The 14,348-nt window shown below is 41.3% G+C and overlaps 1 protein-coding gene across 1 annotated transcript in view; it reads left to right on the top strand.

The window, feature by feature from the left end:
• The window catches only part of LOC145397233 (glutamate receptor U1-like), a 118,887-nt gene that overhangs the window by 48,841 nt on the left and 55,698 nt on the right, over positions 1 to 14,348 (top strand). Inside the window, exon 3 of the mRNA XM_080270429.1 lies at positions 12,140 to 12,298. Coding sequence (XP_080126555.1) covers positions 12,140 to 12,298 — 159 coding nt within the window. The remainder of the gene's footprint in view (positions 1 to 12,139; positions 12,299 to 14,348) is intronic.

Genomic DNA, 14,348 nt, shown 5'->3' with positions numbered 1-14,348 from the left:
TGTTCTGTTATTTTTAAAATCTATCCCCAGATGAATCTTCTAACGATAAAGAGAAAAGTTGGCTATGAAATGGGTACCTCTTCTACCATACGGACAGCTAAGGTCCTGCCCACCATCGCACTTTCCTGTATCATGCCATGGCTACTGAGCTTCATTCCCAAGGCAATGGGCAGTATGTTGCTGATCCTGGACAGCAATAGCATTTCTGATTCTGGAGGACCCTCGAGTATACAGTTCTCCAGCCTCGACTACCCAGCAGGATGCTAAAACAGGCCTGTTTTTTTTTTTTTTTTTTTTTTTTTTTCTCGAATGTTAAAAGTTTTATGCCTGATTTATGGAGCTTCAATTTACACACCTGAAAACGCAAACTCCACCCTCCTAGACCCAATACTTACTGAGCTATGTACATCAAAATTGATAAGAGTTACCCATTGTTGCCCGGGCAAGAAAGAAAAGTACACTGGGAGGGGTAGACATACTCCATCCTAGGGGATGGGGGCAAGGGGTAGGAGGTGGTAAGGCCAGGAGGGGGTGAACAGGGATGGAGGATGGAAGGAGACCACCACTAGATGCAAAGGAAGGGCCCCAGTTGAGTACAGGGACGTGGAAGGAGGGTAGGGGGGAAATACCCTCCCCCTAGATGACTTGGGGGGTAGACATGGGGCTGATCCACATTGGAGGGGTGGAGTGCATGACGAGGGTGTGGGAGTCGTGGTGGTGGTGGTAAGAACGGAGGGAGGTGAGGGTCTAATAATGGAGTGGGGTAGAGGGACGCAGCAACAGGGAGGTGGGGGGTGCACCCCCCACATCCTGAGTACAGGCCTGAGTCCTCACTCCAGCGTCTCCAGCACTTAGTCCTGATTGGTCAGGAGTCATCTACATCACAGGCGGGGTTGAGCAAGCTGCTGCTATATTTCTATGGTAGTTGCATGATCGAGGTTCCTCACCTATTTTTAAAAAAAATTGAAAAAACATCGATATTTGAGCTTAGTAATCTAGACGTTAACGTAGTTCCTCTGGTCGTCGCTAGTAAACTTTCATGCTACATGGCTTTTAACAGAATACTCCTTCCTCCAGGCCACATTTGCATCTAAAGGAATTCAAGCAAACAACAGTGGGATACCCGTCAGTCCAAAACCAAGATACAGGGATCCCCAGTGTAGCCACCGCTCATGGCCAGGTGCTTTCCTTACCTACCTGCCTTCATCCCGACACCCACCGGTCCCCAAAACCCACTGCAGTGCCCTGTAACTTCCCAAAGCTACAGCAAAGCTGCCTATGACCCACCACTTCCAACTGCCTTTCAGATCATATGTCAGTGACCACTGGGCATTCCACCCCCTCAGTCTCAACATCACCCTCCCTGCACCTGTCAGTGGCACCTTAGGGGTGTTCTGGGTGATTACCCTCATCCAAACACTATTCAAGGACTTTGACCCAGTCACCACTAACAATATTTCACTTCTCACTTTATCCTCCATTATACATGAACCTTCTTCTCTCGCTTCTCTTACTTGATCACTTACTGTCTTTACTTTGTTGTATGTCACTTATCAGTGTTGCTTCAGTTTCCTGGTCCCAACTACAGCTTCTCTCATAGCAGGTGAATATCCTGTTTGTTCTCACTTAGCTGTTCTTTTGCAAAGTGTTGTGCTCAGGCTTTTTTTTTTTTTATTGTGCTCTTAACACTGCAGTCTCTTGTGTTCTTGCAGTTTCTTTTTCTCTTTTTGTTCTTTCTTTTGTTCTTATTGCTGTTTCTTTTGTTCTTCTTGCTGTGCTTCTTGCTGTTTCTGTTGTTCTTTTTCCTGTGCTCTGAAAGTTGGGGGTATATCTTTTTATTGTTCGTAATATTTCTTTTCTTCTTCATGCTGTACTTACCAATATCTCTTTTGTTCTTCTTTATGGTCTCAGCGTTACGAATATGTTGTTGTTATGTTTTGCATAATCTGCTCTCAACACAGTAGTATATATAACTGCCAGAGACGTATCCTTCATTTCGTAAGAATGTCCATGTGTCTCAGTCAGCTATAATTTATATCCACTCCTGACACCAATATTATTGTTATCAATTTAAAAGTTCTGCTAATAGGTCGGGAACGCCTCGCAGACCAGAAGGTCAATCGAAGGAATATGAATGCTCCATAGATTTATTCCCAAGCACAGCTGAAGAATACTTGCAAAATACTAACTTTCCTCTCCCACATTAACTCTGCCCTTTACTCACTACTACACGTTCAATGCTGACTGACTTTCACTGACTCTCTGTCAGAATACTCCGTCCTTCACTGATTACTCTCACTACTTGACTCACTAACTCTTTCATTGAGTTCCTGAGTGTAATTGACGAAAAACTGACTTCCCACATACAACTCACTCTTAGCTAACTAACTTTCTAGCACAAGCTGTCAGAAAGTCCATTCTTCTCTAAAATTTAACTGTTTTGGACCCGGAAAATCACTTTCAATGCTGTTTTCCTTCTTAACTCCACCTACCAGTACTTCTCAAAATATTTTCTCATGCAATGATGCACATAAATTAAGTGTACAATAACAATAATGATGAGACTTAATTCCAAGGTAAATTAAATGAAAATTAATCAAGCATGGCGAAATAACTGCAATGTTCCTCACATCGCCGGCTATAAATATTAGCCTGGTCCTGCAGCATAACACTTAAATCCTAGAATCTTCCTCACATCTCCAGATGTAAAATATTACTTTAACCTTACTGGCATAAAACTGTCCCTCCCTTAAAACATTGTTTTCCCCAACATAACCACCTAATCCTCCTATATACAGGAATAAACAGCACGATCTTTCAGACTGACGAGTCGTTCCCGTTCCCTCTGCTGTCTAGGTTCCTTGATGTAAAGAACTGGATTCCCATTACTGCTCTCTGTCATTCTCCTGGACCCTCCTTTCATATTCGGTGTCCAGTAGGTCCTTGGCTCCACTCCAAGAGCACCTCACAGGTCCATGTTTCCTGTGGAGAATACATCAGTCTGCATCACCAAAAGCCACTTCAGCTGCTCCATTTGTGTCTTCGACAGATGCTGGGCACTCCTGCCTAAAAGATGCCACAAGGGGTCCCACAGTTCATTCTGGTGCTCAACTGTAATCCCCTTCCAAGCACTGTTTGGCGGCCATGATTGACTTCTTGGCACAGACCTACAAATGTTACCCAATGTATCTTCTTAGGATGAAGAGGAAAGTTGGCTATGACAATGGCTACCTCTTCTGCCATAGGGTCAACCGTTTTTAATGCAGGAAAGATATAACCAAAGGCCAGAAGCTTGGAAATTGTTCCCTCAAAGAAGAAAATGCAAGAAAACAGAGAGCCAAACTCAAGATCCGTTTGATTCGAGATGCCTGGACACACTGCATTTGAAAGACTGGAGATCATAGGAAGCAGGAAATACAGACAGAGGGAGACAGTTCCAGAGTTGACCTGTTGCATAAATGAAGTACTGGGAGTAACAGTTACCTCTTACATTAGAGAGCTGGACAGAAAAGGGGTGAGAGTTTGCTGCTAGACGGGTGCTACACGCCCGTCGTAGAGGTGGAGAAATGCATGCAGATAGTTCAGAGGAGCATTAACCATTGACGTAGCGATAGAAAAGAGATAAAGATGCAACTGTGCGGCGAAGACAGAGATTGAAGGGCGTCAGTACTAGGAGAGTCAACGAGACGAAAAGCCTTTGACTCCACCCTATTCAGAAGAGCTGTATGTGAAGAACCTCCCCACACATGAGAGTTGTACTCCACACAGGGGCAGATAAAACCCGTGTACACAGTCAACAATTGTGCAGGGGTAAAGAAGGTACGGAGTTGGCTTAGCACACCATATCTCTTGGAAGCAGATTTTACAAGAGATGTAATATGATCTTTCCAAGATAAGTCCCGAGTAAATGAAACCACAAGCATGTTCAAGGATGATGCAGGATTAAGCTGAATATAATCAAACATTAGTGGGTACTCCTGTGGAAGATTTTGTGGAGTTGATAGGTGTAAGAACTGTGTCTTTGATGCATTAAAAATAACAGGATTATTTTTACCTCAGAGATACGAGCCAAGTTAGACATTAGGTGTCCCAAAGCCTCATCCCTTGTTTGTTGTAGCAACTCCCGAGATGGACGTTGTGGGAACCGAATGGAAAGGTGAAAGGTGGAATCATCAGCGTATGAGTGATAGGGTTAGATGTGCAGCTTAGATGGTCATTGATGAATAAAAGGAAGAGGGTTGGTGATAGGACAGAGCCATGGGGAACACCACTGTTGACAAATGTAGGAGAAGAATGATGGCCGTCTACAACAGCAGCTATAGAACAACCATCAACGAAGCTATAGAAGAAGGCTCAGACAGAAGGATAGAAACCGTAAGAGGGCAGTTTGGAAATTAAAGTTTATGCCAGACTCGATAGAAAGCCTTTGAGATGTCAAGTGCGATGGCAAAGCTTTCGCCAAAGTCCCGAAAGGAGGATGGCCAGGAGTCTGAAAGGTAGGTGAGAACACTGCCAGTTGAACGTCCCTCACGGAACCCATACTGACAGTAGAATGAAGGTTGTGATAGGAATAATGCTTTAAAATTTTCCTATTAAGAATTGACTCAAAAACTTTTGAGATACAGGATGTTAAAGCAATTGGACGATAGTTAGAGGGTTGGGAATGGTCACCCATCTTCGGGACTGGCTGAATGAGAGCAAACTTCCAGCAAGAAGGAAAGGTACAAGTTCATAGACAGAGGTGACAGAGTTTGCCTTAGCAGGGTGTCAGCACAGAAGCACAGTTCTTGAGAACAACAGGAGAGACTCCATCAAGCCTATATGCCTTGTTAGTATTGAGGCCGGTGATGGCAGAAAACACATCAGTTGAAGAATTTTTATGTCACCCATGAGGAAGTGAGAGAGGGGGAAGTAATGGAGGAACAGCACCAGAATTGTCTAAGGTGGACTTGGAGGGGAAAGTCTGAGTGAAGAGATCTGCTTTATCAGTAGAAGAAATAGGTACAGAACCATCAGAGTAGAAAAGAGGAGGGAAGGATGATGAGGTGAAGTTGTTAGAAAGGTTTTTGGCAAGGTGACAGAAAGAGCGGGAAGAATTCGAGTTGGAGAGTTGAGAGCATTTAGTAATATTGAAATTATTTTTAGCAGAGGGAAGAACAGACTTTGCATGTTTCTGGGCAGAAACGTAAAAAAGATGTGATTCAGGGGTGGGTTGGCTCTGGTACCTTTTATAGGCCCTCTCCTTGTTGGGGACAGCATTAGAACAAGCGTGATTAAACCAAGGCTTTCTTGCATTAGTCAATGGACATGAGAAAGGAATGTATGCTTCCATGCCCGAGAGAATAACCTCCATAATGCGCAAGGCACACTCAGATGGCTCTTGGCCATGGAAGCAATAATCATGCCAGGGAAAGTCAAAGAAGTACTGCCTGAGGGCCTCCTAATCGACAGCTCCAAAGTGCCACAGATGACGTTTTTTGGAGGGTCCACAGGCCGTACCGGGGTGATAGGACAGGATAAGGTGATAAGGTTGTGATCGGAGGAACCCAATGGAGAGAAAAGACTAATAATGTAAGCAGAAGGATTAGTTGTGAGGAAGAGGTCAGGTATGTTGAAGCTGTCTCCAAGGCAGTCAGGGATATGGGTAGGGTGCTGTACAAGCTGCTCCAGGTCATTAGGGATAGAAAAGGTGTAGGCTTGTTCACCAGGTGGATCAGTGAAAGGAGAGGAGAGGCAAAGGTGGTGGTGAACATTAAAATCTCCTAAAATGGAGATTTCAGAGAAAGGAGAAATAAATAGAATGTGTTGCATCGTAGATGTAGGATAGCCGAAGAATTTTTGATAGTCAGTAACATTAAGAAAAAGTTAACAGCGCAAATATATATAAGTCAGAGAATGACAGGAAAACTGAAGCCAGAGTGTAGAGAATTCAGAAGAATCGAGTTCAGGAACATGAGAGCAAGATAGGTAGTTGTGTATGTATACACAACAGCCACCTTTGGCTTTGAAATGAGTAAAGAGAAAATAGGAGGATACTGAAAAGGGTTTGCTGTCAGTTGCCTCAGACAGCTGAGTCTCATTTAGGAAAGGAAGGTGAGGTTTAGAGGAGAGGTGGTGCTCAACAGAGAGAAAGTTAAAGGAAAGACCACGAATGTTGCATAAATGAAGAAGAAATGAGTCAGACAGTGGTTCCAGGCAGCTCGAGTCATCACCGGGAGAGGGGCGGAAGGTGGGGGTATTTATGGTCCCCCTCCCCCTGGGGACTCCAAGGCTATGTATATCGATGCCATAATTTCTTTTGAATTTTGGAAAAGGAAGTGTAGTGTGTACTGTGCATGAAGATTGGTGTTGACAGAGAAATTTGTATTGGAGAGCATGCTGGTCTACTCTCTGTGTTGCTGAGACACTGAAAAAGTTCAGCAAAGGGGGATGGTCAGGGACTAGTCCCGAGGGCTGATGAAACGAGAGCTCCAGCTCTCCCTGTCATCAGCTTTCCATCCACCTTGGGAGTACTGCCCTGCTCAATTGGTGCTACAGTCTACTACTCTTGGGAGTTTGTTGCTAGATGGGTACAGTTTACCCACCATAATGGTGCAGGGATGAAAACAGACAGTTCAGACGAACAATGATCATAGATAAAAAGGAGACAAAGATGCAAAAGTGGAGCAAAGAGACAGAGGTGGAAGGAAACCAGTAAGAGGAGGAGAGTTAATGAGACGAAAAGCTTTGACTCCACCTTGTTGAGAGGAGCTGTATGTGGGGAGCCTCCCCACGAGTAAGACTTGTACCCTACACAGCGGAAGCAAATAATAAAACATGTGTAAAGTCAACAACTGGAGGAGTAAAAACGGATACGGAGATGACTTAGCACACCTGATCTCTTGGAGGCAGATTTTACAGGAGAGATAATGTGATCTTTCAAATATAATCCCGAGAGATTGAAACCCCAAATTAGTTTCACTTGTGGATTGCGAGCCACAGCTCAGGCTGGGTAAAGTCGTGTTGCGAGCCATGGCTCAGGTTGGGTAAAGTCGTGTTGCGAGCCATGGCTCAGGCTGAGCTAACGGTCCAACGGCCGTGCATCACCGCTATTCCACCCCTATGCAAACTTACTCATGGCGCTATGCAGAGACAAAGAGAAAGAGATTTTTTTCTATTTTCAACTAATGATGCCCTGGTTGTTTATCTTCAAGTTAAAAAAAAAAAAAATCTTCACTATGCACCCTACACAAACTTACGCATGGCGCTACGCGAAGATGGGAAGAGAGAGAGAGAGAGAGAGAGAGAGAGAGATTTTCACCATATGATGCCCTGAATGCTTATCTTCAAGTTTATAATAAACAAAAACTATTTTTTTTCATTTTTTGCACAGCAATGGGTTGGATAAAAATAAATAAATAATTAAGGTAACTGCGCAATCCACGGGTTAAAGATGATGCGGGATTAGGTTGAATATTGTACAAAAAAAAAAAGAGGGCACTCCTACGGATGACTTTCTCGGCTTGATAGATGTAAAAACTGAATTTTTGATGCATTAATAATAATAAGATTTCTTTTCCCTAAACAGAGATATTAGCCAAGTGAGACATTAGGTATGCCATAGGCTCATCCCTTGTTAGTTGAAGTAACTGCTGAGATGGACGCTGCAGGAAAAGGATGGAAAGGTGAAGCATGGAGTCATTATCGTATGAGTGGATAGAGTTAGATGTACAACTTAAGTCACTGATGAACAGAAGGAAGAGAGAAGATGATAGGAGAGTACTCTCCGGAACACCAATAGTAATAGCTCCAGGAGAAGAACGATGGCCATATACAACAGCAGCCATAGAATGACCAGAAAGGATGCTTGAGATGAAGGCACAGATAGAAGGTTAGAAACCATGAAAGGGCAGTTTGGAAATTAAAGATTTATGCCAGACTAGATCGAAAGCCTTTGACATTTCAAGTGCAATGGCAAAACTTTCGCCAATAAGAATGATGACCAGTAGTCTGAAAGGTAGGTGCAAAAATCACCAATGGAGTGTCCCTGGCAGAACCTATACTGATGATCAGAAAGAAGTCTGTGATGGGAAAGATGCTTTATTTTATTATTATTATATTTTTCAAGAATAGACAATGCCTTACACTGCATAACCTCCCCCCCTGCACGCCACTGTCTCAGCAATTCACCTGTTACCAGTGACCTGGCCAATAAAGACATTCAGGGCCAGAGCGATTCCCCAATTGATGACAATGTGGATGACAAAGTTTACATAGCATTAGAGGAAGAAACAGAAATGATGATCAGGTAATGTGGCAAAAGAAGGTCAGGAATGGTGATGAGTTAGTGAGTGAAACAATGCTTATAATGCCTATATTAGTGTTTGAAAACCAATATACTCTCGTACTACATATAAATTCGTACCAAATAAATAAATAAATACCGTTTATGAGTGGTGTGGAATAGTTATCCTCCCATAAAACTTGTTTTCTTTGCAGCCAGCGTGATAGAAACCCTATAAGGTAAGGAGGTACTCCTACCTGTATCGAGTATTTTATACCTCAGGTAACCAATTTCTCTATGAATTTTCGATGTTTCTCACCAAAAGCGGAGGTTTTAGCCAAAAAAAAAAAAAAATCCAAAAATAGTCAGGACTGGGGGGTGTTGGAGGTGCGAAAGTGGTCGGGACGTGACGGGTTAAGCCAGCTCTGCTACCCCTTGATGGCGAGCACTTCACCCACAGAATGGCAAACACATCAAATGATGGAAAAGTGGATGTCAGTGCTCTAGGTTTCTGAACACATGGGCAGAGGTTATTCTTCAACATCAGGATATTTGATACCATGGCAGCATATCATCGTGAACTGTCTCTTGAAGCTGCACATTAAAGGAATGAACAAGAAAAAAACAGAAACTATCAAGAAAGGATCCAACATGTTGACCACGGTCGATTCACTCCTCTTCTGTTCACATCAGGTGGGATGGGTCCAGAGGTGGTGAGATTCTACTCGAGACTGGCAGAGGATCTTTCTGAGAAGAAACATCAACTACAGAGGTCTGTTATGGCCTGGATGAGATGTTGACTGTCATTCTCCCTCGTGAGGTCTGCACTCCTATGTCTCAGGGGCATAAGATCGTCAGCCCTCAGGCCTGTCTCTCTGGCGGGTATGAATTACGAAGCTACTGTGGTCGACAGTCGCATAGACCAGAAACTCCAATAAATTAATGTCTTTATCAACACTGTAATATTAATAAATATAAAATAAAGTAATAAAAGTAATCAAAGTCATAGTAGATGGTTGGTAACCACAACCGTTGGCGTGCTTGGGGCCAACGGATTGTAATATGAAGGTTAGTGTTAAACTTCACATTACAACTCCAAATGGTGAAGTGTATTAGGAAGGTTGGATTTGATCTTCACAGTATAATTCCCCAATGGATGGAGGTGATTTTTTGAATAATAAAAAGGTAGTAGTAGTAGTAGTAGTAGTAAGATCCCTTTTCTGTCCAACTCTCTAATGGAGGAGTTGGCCGCTGCTCCCAGTGCTTCATGTATACAACAAATCAATTATAGAATTGTCTTCCTCTATCTGTATATCCTATCGCCTATGACGTCTACTCTTTCAAACGCAGTGTGTTCAGGAATCTCAAAATGAATAAATCTTGAATTTGACTCTCCGTTATCTTTTTTTTTGTGTTCCTTGGGGGAAGAAACTTATGGGCAGGATTTTGATTCCTTCTTCATTGCGAGAAAAAACTGATATATAGTTATAGTAGTAGTAGTAGTAGTAGTAGTTTTAGTAGCAGTAGTAGTAGTAATTCTAGCTGTAGTAATATTCGTCATCATGTATTAGTTTTACTTGGCCGCTGGCAAGTTACATGAATAAATAATTGATTTTTTTTTTTCTCTCTCTCTGTCACAGGGTAAGCATGCTAGTGCATCTGCCTTACTCTCCTCCAGGGTCAAAACTTCTGCGAGTGGCAACCTGGAACAAACAAGGAGGAATCAGTCTCCTCTCTCACCTTCCACTTTTCCCAGACAAATTTTCAAAGTAAGCATGCAAGGAAAGATGAAATATAGGATCAGAGGGGGAAAATTTCCTTCACTGAGAAAGAACCAGTTGTTACAAGTATTGGGATACGATCAAAAAGAGAAGGAGGGGGGGGGGGAGTTGTTTGATAGTTATAGTAAAGTAAGGACAGGGCAAATCACATAATCATTTTTAAAATATTATGACAGTTTTAGGGAAGGGGATGCTGAATTGATTTCTCAGAGTCAATGGTATAAACACTTTTTTTGTTGAATAAATCTGAACAGATACTAAACGATTTCGTACCTGAAGTTTTTCTAACTAATCTAATCATTTACGATATCAAGGGAACAGATGCCAGGAAGTCCTGACAAAAGCCATGGGCGAGATTTAAACAAAAAGTATTGAGAAATGCAGGTTTACAGATCGATAGCTTTATAAAATGTGTATAGTACATACAAAGCTCGAGTTACATTACTTTCTGAGCTGAGATACTGTAAACTGTATGTCTCCCTTGCTATGGACTAACGTCTTTTGTTCCTTTGATTTCTTCATATCTTAGTGACAGGAAAATAAGAGTAAAAGCAGATGATGTATATTCCAATTTCCACTCAATTAACACCGGAGTGCCGCAGGGGTCAGTTCTGTCACCAACTCTATTCCTGGTTCATATTAATAATCTCTTATCTGTCACCCACAATCCCATCCAGTCATATGCAGATGACTCAGCACTACATACTTCATTCACACTCAGACCTATTTACAAAGTCTAGTATCTCTACCTCCCAATTCAGTACTGCCATCTCCATAAATCAAGACTTATCAACGATCAGTGAATGGGGACAAAACAACCTTGTCTCTTTTAATGCTAGTAAAACTAAATACATACAATTTACTAATAGGAAGCTATTGCCAGATTCGTACATTACCTTCAATGTATATTCCCATCTCCAAAAGTATTGAAATTCTTGGCGTCTCATTTAACACTTCCCTCAGCTGGACCTCACACGTTAGATCACTTGCTAAAACTGCCTCAAAGAAACTTGGATTATTGTACTGAGTCCGAAACTTCTTCGCTGATGAGCAGTTAGCTAAAATTCATTTGAGTCATGTGCGCTCTCAGCTTGAATATTGCTCACCCTTGTGGAATGGATTTGGAGAGGTTGCATTAAAACTACTAGACAAAATTCAGAACAAAGCTGTTAGAATTATTAACAATCCTGCCATTACAAATAAACTACCTCCCCTGCAAGTAAGAAGGAATGTTGCCTCCCTTGCATTATTTTACAAATATTTTTTTGGCAAATGCTCAGACGAAGTTACATCCATAGTGCCACCTCTCCATGCCTTCCCTCGTGCTACACGGGCATCTGGTAGCGCTCATGACTGGAATGTCACTCAGCCTTATTGCAGAACTTCTACTTATCAGAATTCTTTCATTCCCCGAACTGCATCTCTCTGGATCTCGCTTCCCCAGAGTTGTTCCCCTCCAAATATCAACCCACAGCTGTTCAAGTCTAATTGTTACAGATATTTTATGAACAGAGGACACCAGTAATCTGGGGTATGGATTATTTTTTTTATTTATTTGTTTTTCCTTTCTCCGTCCATTCTGTTACTTATAATATATATATATATATATATATATATATATATATATATATATATATATATATATATATATATATATATATATATATATATATATATATATATATATATGAGAAATTTCCATTTAACTAAGTCAAGTTTCCAGAAGGGGGTCAAAGTGGGTCTCGTTATTAAATTTCCATTTAAGTAAGTCTAATTCCTGGAAGGGGGTCAAAATTAACATTGATTTCATATTCCTTCACTTAATCTCGCGACTTTGGGAATGTAAACTGAGTGCTCATTGTGTAAAAAAATTTCTCGATCTGTTCATACTGCATGAGGAATAATTACTGAGACACGGATAAAATTAAAAGATTTGTGATAATACCATCAGGCTTCAGTCTCTCTCTCTCTCTCTCTGTTCGTGTGTGTGTGTGTGTGTGACAGAGAGAGAGAGAGAGAGAGAGAGAGAGAGAGAGGGTGATTACATAGCTCGTTCCAACGTGCTAGTATTAACAACAGTTTTTGTATTGCACAGGTTCATAGTAGCACCCAACCTAGTGGTGGCCATCGTGAGTCTCCCTGATAACAAAATATTTTGGGTGAACGATCCTATGGCTCCAGAAGGTAGACGGCTGGAGTTCGAGGGAGGTGTGAATAACGTTGTAGAATACTTAGCCAAAGGACTGAACTTTACGTAAGTGTGAAAAAAAAAAGCCATATACTCGTAAATTCACTGACTTTGCTTATTTATGTATTATACTAAACTTCAGTATGCTGCCATGTCATCAATTTGGGACATTTCTGAACTGATCTTTGCAAAAAACAGGATGAGTGGCTGTCTGTATACTTATCCATTAACAGACATCTTAATTACGGAGTTGATGGCCACTAACAAATCGCAGCCACACCGACCTGTCCTCTCCCATCATGTTGCTGCCACTCCATTACACACAACTTTCAATAATTTACCTCTCCACCCCATCCCTACCCTGCTTCCCACTTACTCCTTTCCTCCTCCAACTCATATATACTCTCCTAGCCAATTTCTAACTGCCCATTTGCTTCACACAGTCAGACCACCTCAGTTCCTTCTTGTAACTCATTCCAGAGCACCTGCCTACAAACCACACCCTTCCACAACATTTATTGCGTTGGCCAGTCTCTCTTTCTTGCTCAACACAGTCATCTAAGACAAGTTATTTCCACTTCTCTCGTTCTTAATTAGTACCCCTACTGCTATGTTCAAGCTTTATTTACGTACATTAGTGTAGTCATTACAATAAAACTGTGTAATGACTTCTTTTCTTCAGGTAGTGGAGTGTTCTTAGAGAACCTCAACTTAATACAATGACTGCAGATATGAACAGCAATATATATTTAAGACTATTCCACATTTAAAATGTCATCATCAATGATCTGAAAGGAATGATATAAAAAAGTACGACCAAAAACTAATAAATATTTCCCTCAGATTGTGTTTGTAAAAAATCAGGCTAAAAATGCTATTAAAAAGGGAGGTGGAGGAGGGCTAAATTAGAGTTATGTAATTTAATGGGGGTACTGCAGAGGTAGTGTTCTTGAAAGATGGGTTATGGGTCTGAACCTGCCCCGTGCCAACGATGTACATGTACGTCGGCCCCTATATGCGTGAACAGTGCCACTGACATACGTTTATGTCGGCAATATAATATATTTGCCCCAAATCGAAAATTTAAGTAAGGCGCCAAAAAATCATCTGGGATATTCCTTCGCCTCTCTAGGTCTTCCCATATCATCTATATACCCAACAAGAGTGTTGTTGGCTTGAATAGCATAGCTACTGATGACGAAACCGAAGATCTCCAACCTCAACTCAAGGGATGTCGGAGGCTGCCAGTAAAGTCTATGGGCATTACTCCGAAGTTTTCATATGCCTGGTCAGTGAGAATCAACCTCATAATCGACCTACATGGCTTCTGTGAGTACTTTTGTAGTTGTTCTCCATGTTTTCTCATCATTTCTAACTTCCCTAGCAAAAAAAAAAAGAAAAAAAGATCAAAAATTGGCTACCACCACAGCACCATGAGGGTCCAAATTCTGTTGGCACTCGGCAGGTTAGTATACAATGATTGACGAGATCTTAAGCTACTATTTCAAGCAAAAGATATTATTTTAAAATATTATTTTTCAATCTTTATATCACAAAATACTAATTGATACTTTACTGCTAAGTAAAGAAGGAACCTGAATCTTTGGCTTGTCCTGTTTGAATGACCCTCATGCTCGACTTACAGATATACTGTATATTTATATATATATATATATATATATATATATATATATATATATATATATATATATATATATATATATATATATATATATATTCTGTCTGTCTGTCTGTCTGTCTCTGTCTCTCTCTCTCCATACTCACACACACACACACACACACACACAAGATAAGCCGTGTATGCAGGACGTTTGACACATCACTCTGCGCTTGGCCAAACCTGGTCAGGAACTGGCCATGCCTAAAGTATCTTTATATTTGTCAAGCTCTGTACCATGTTCAATTAAATGGTGTCCAAATATAAAAGAGGAAGTTTTAAGTAAGAATGCTGTTAGAATAACAGAATAAAACAAAGTACTAGAGGAATGTGCACAGTCAGCTGATAGTGTTTAGTCTGCACACAAGGGAATATAAGTAGATTTTTTTCTCTCAGGACTACAATATGTCCACCTACTTTAGTAGAGCAAATCTGGAA

This window comes from Coenobita brevimanus, chromosome 40, assembly GCF_032717465.1.
Source record: "Coenobita brevimanus isolate Jiangsu-jjx chromosome 40, ASM3271746v2, whole genome shotgun sequence".
NCBI lineage: Eukaryota > Metazoa > Arthropoda > Malacostraca > Decapoda > Coenobitidae > Coenobita > Coenobita brevimanus.
This window is presented reverse-complemented; position numbering and strand designations above follow the sequence as displayed.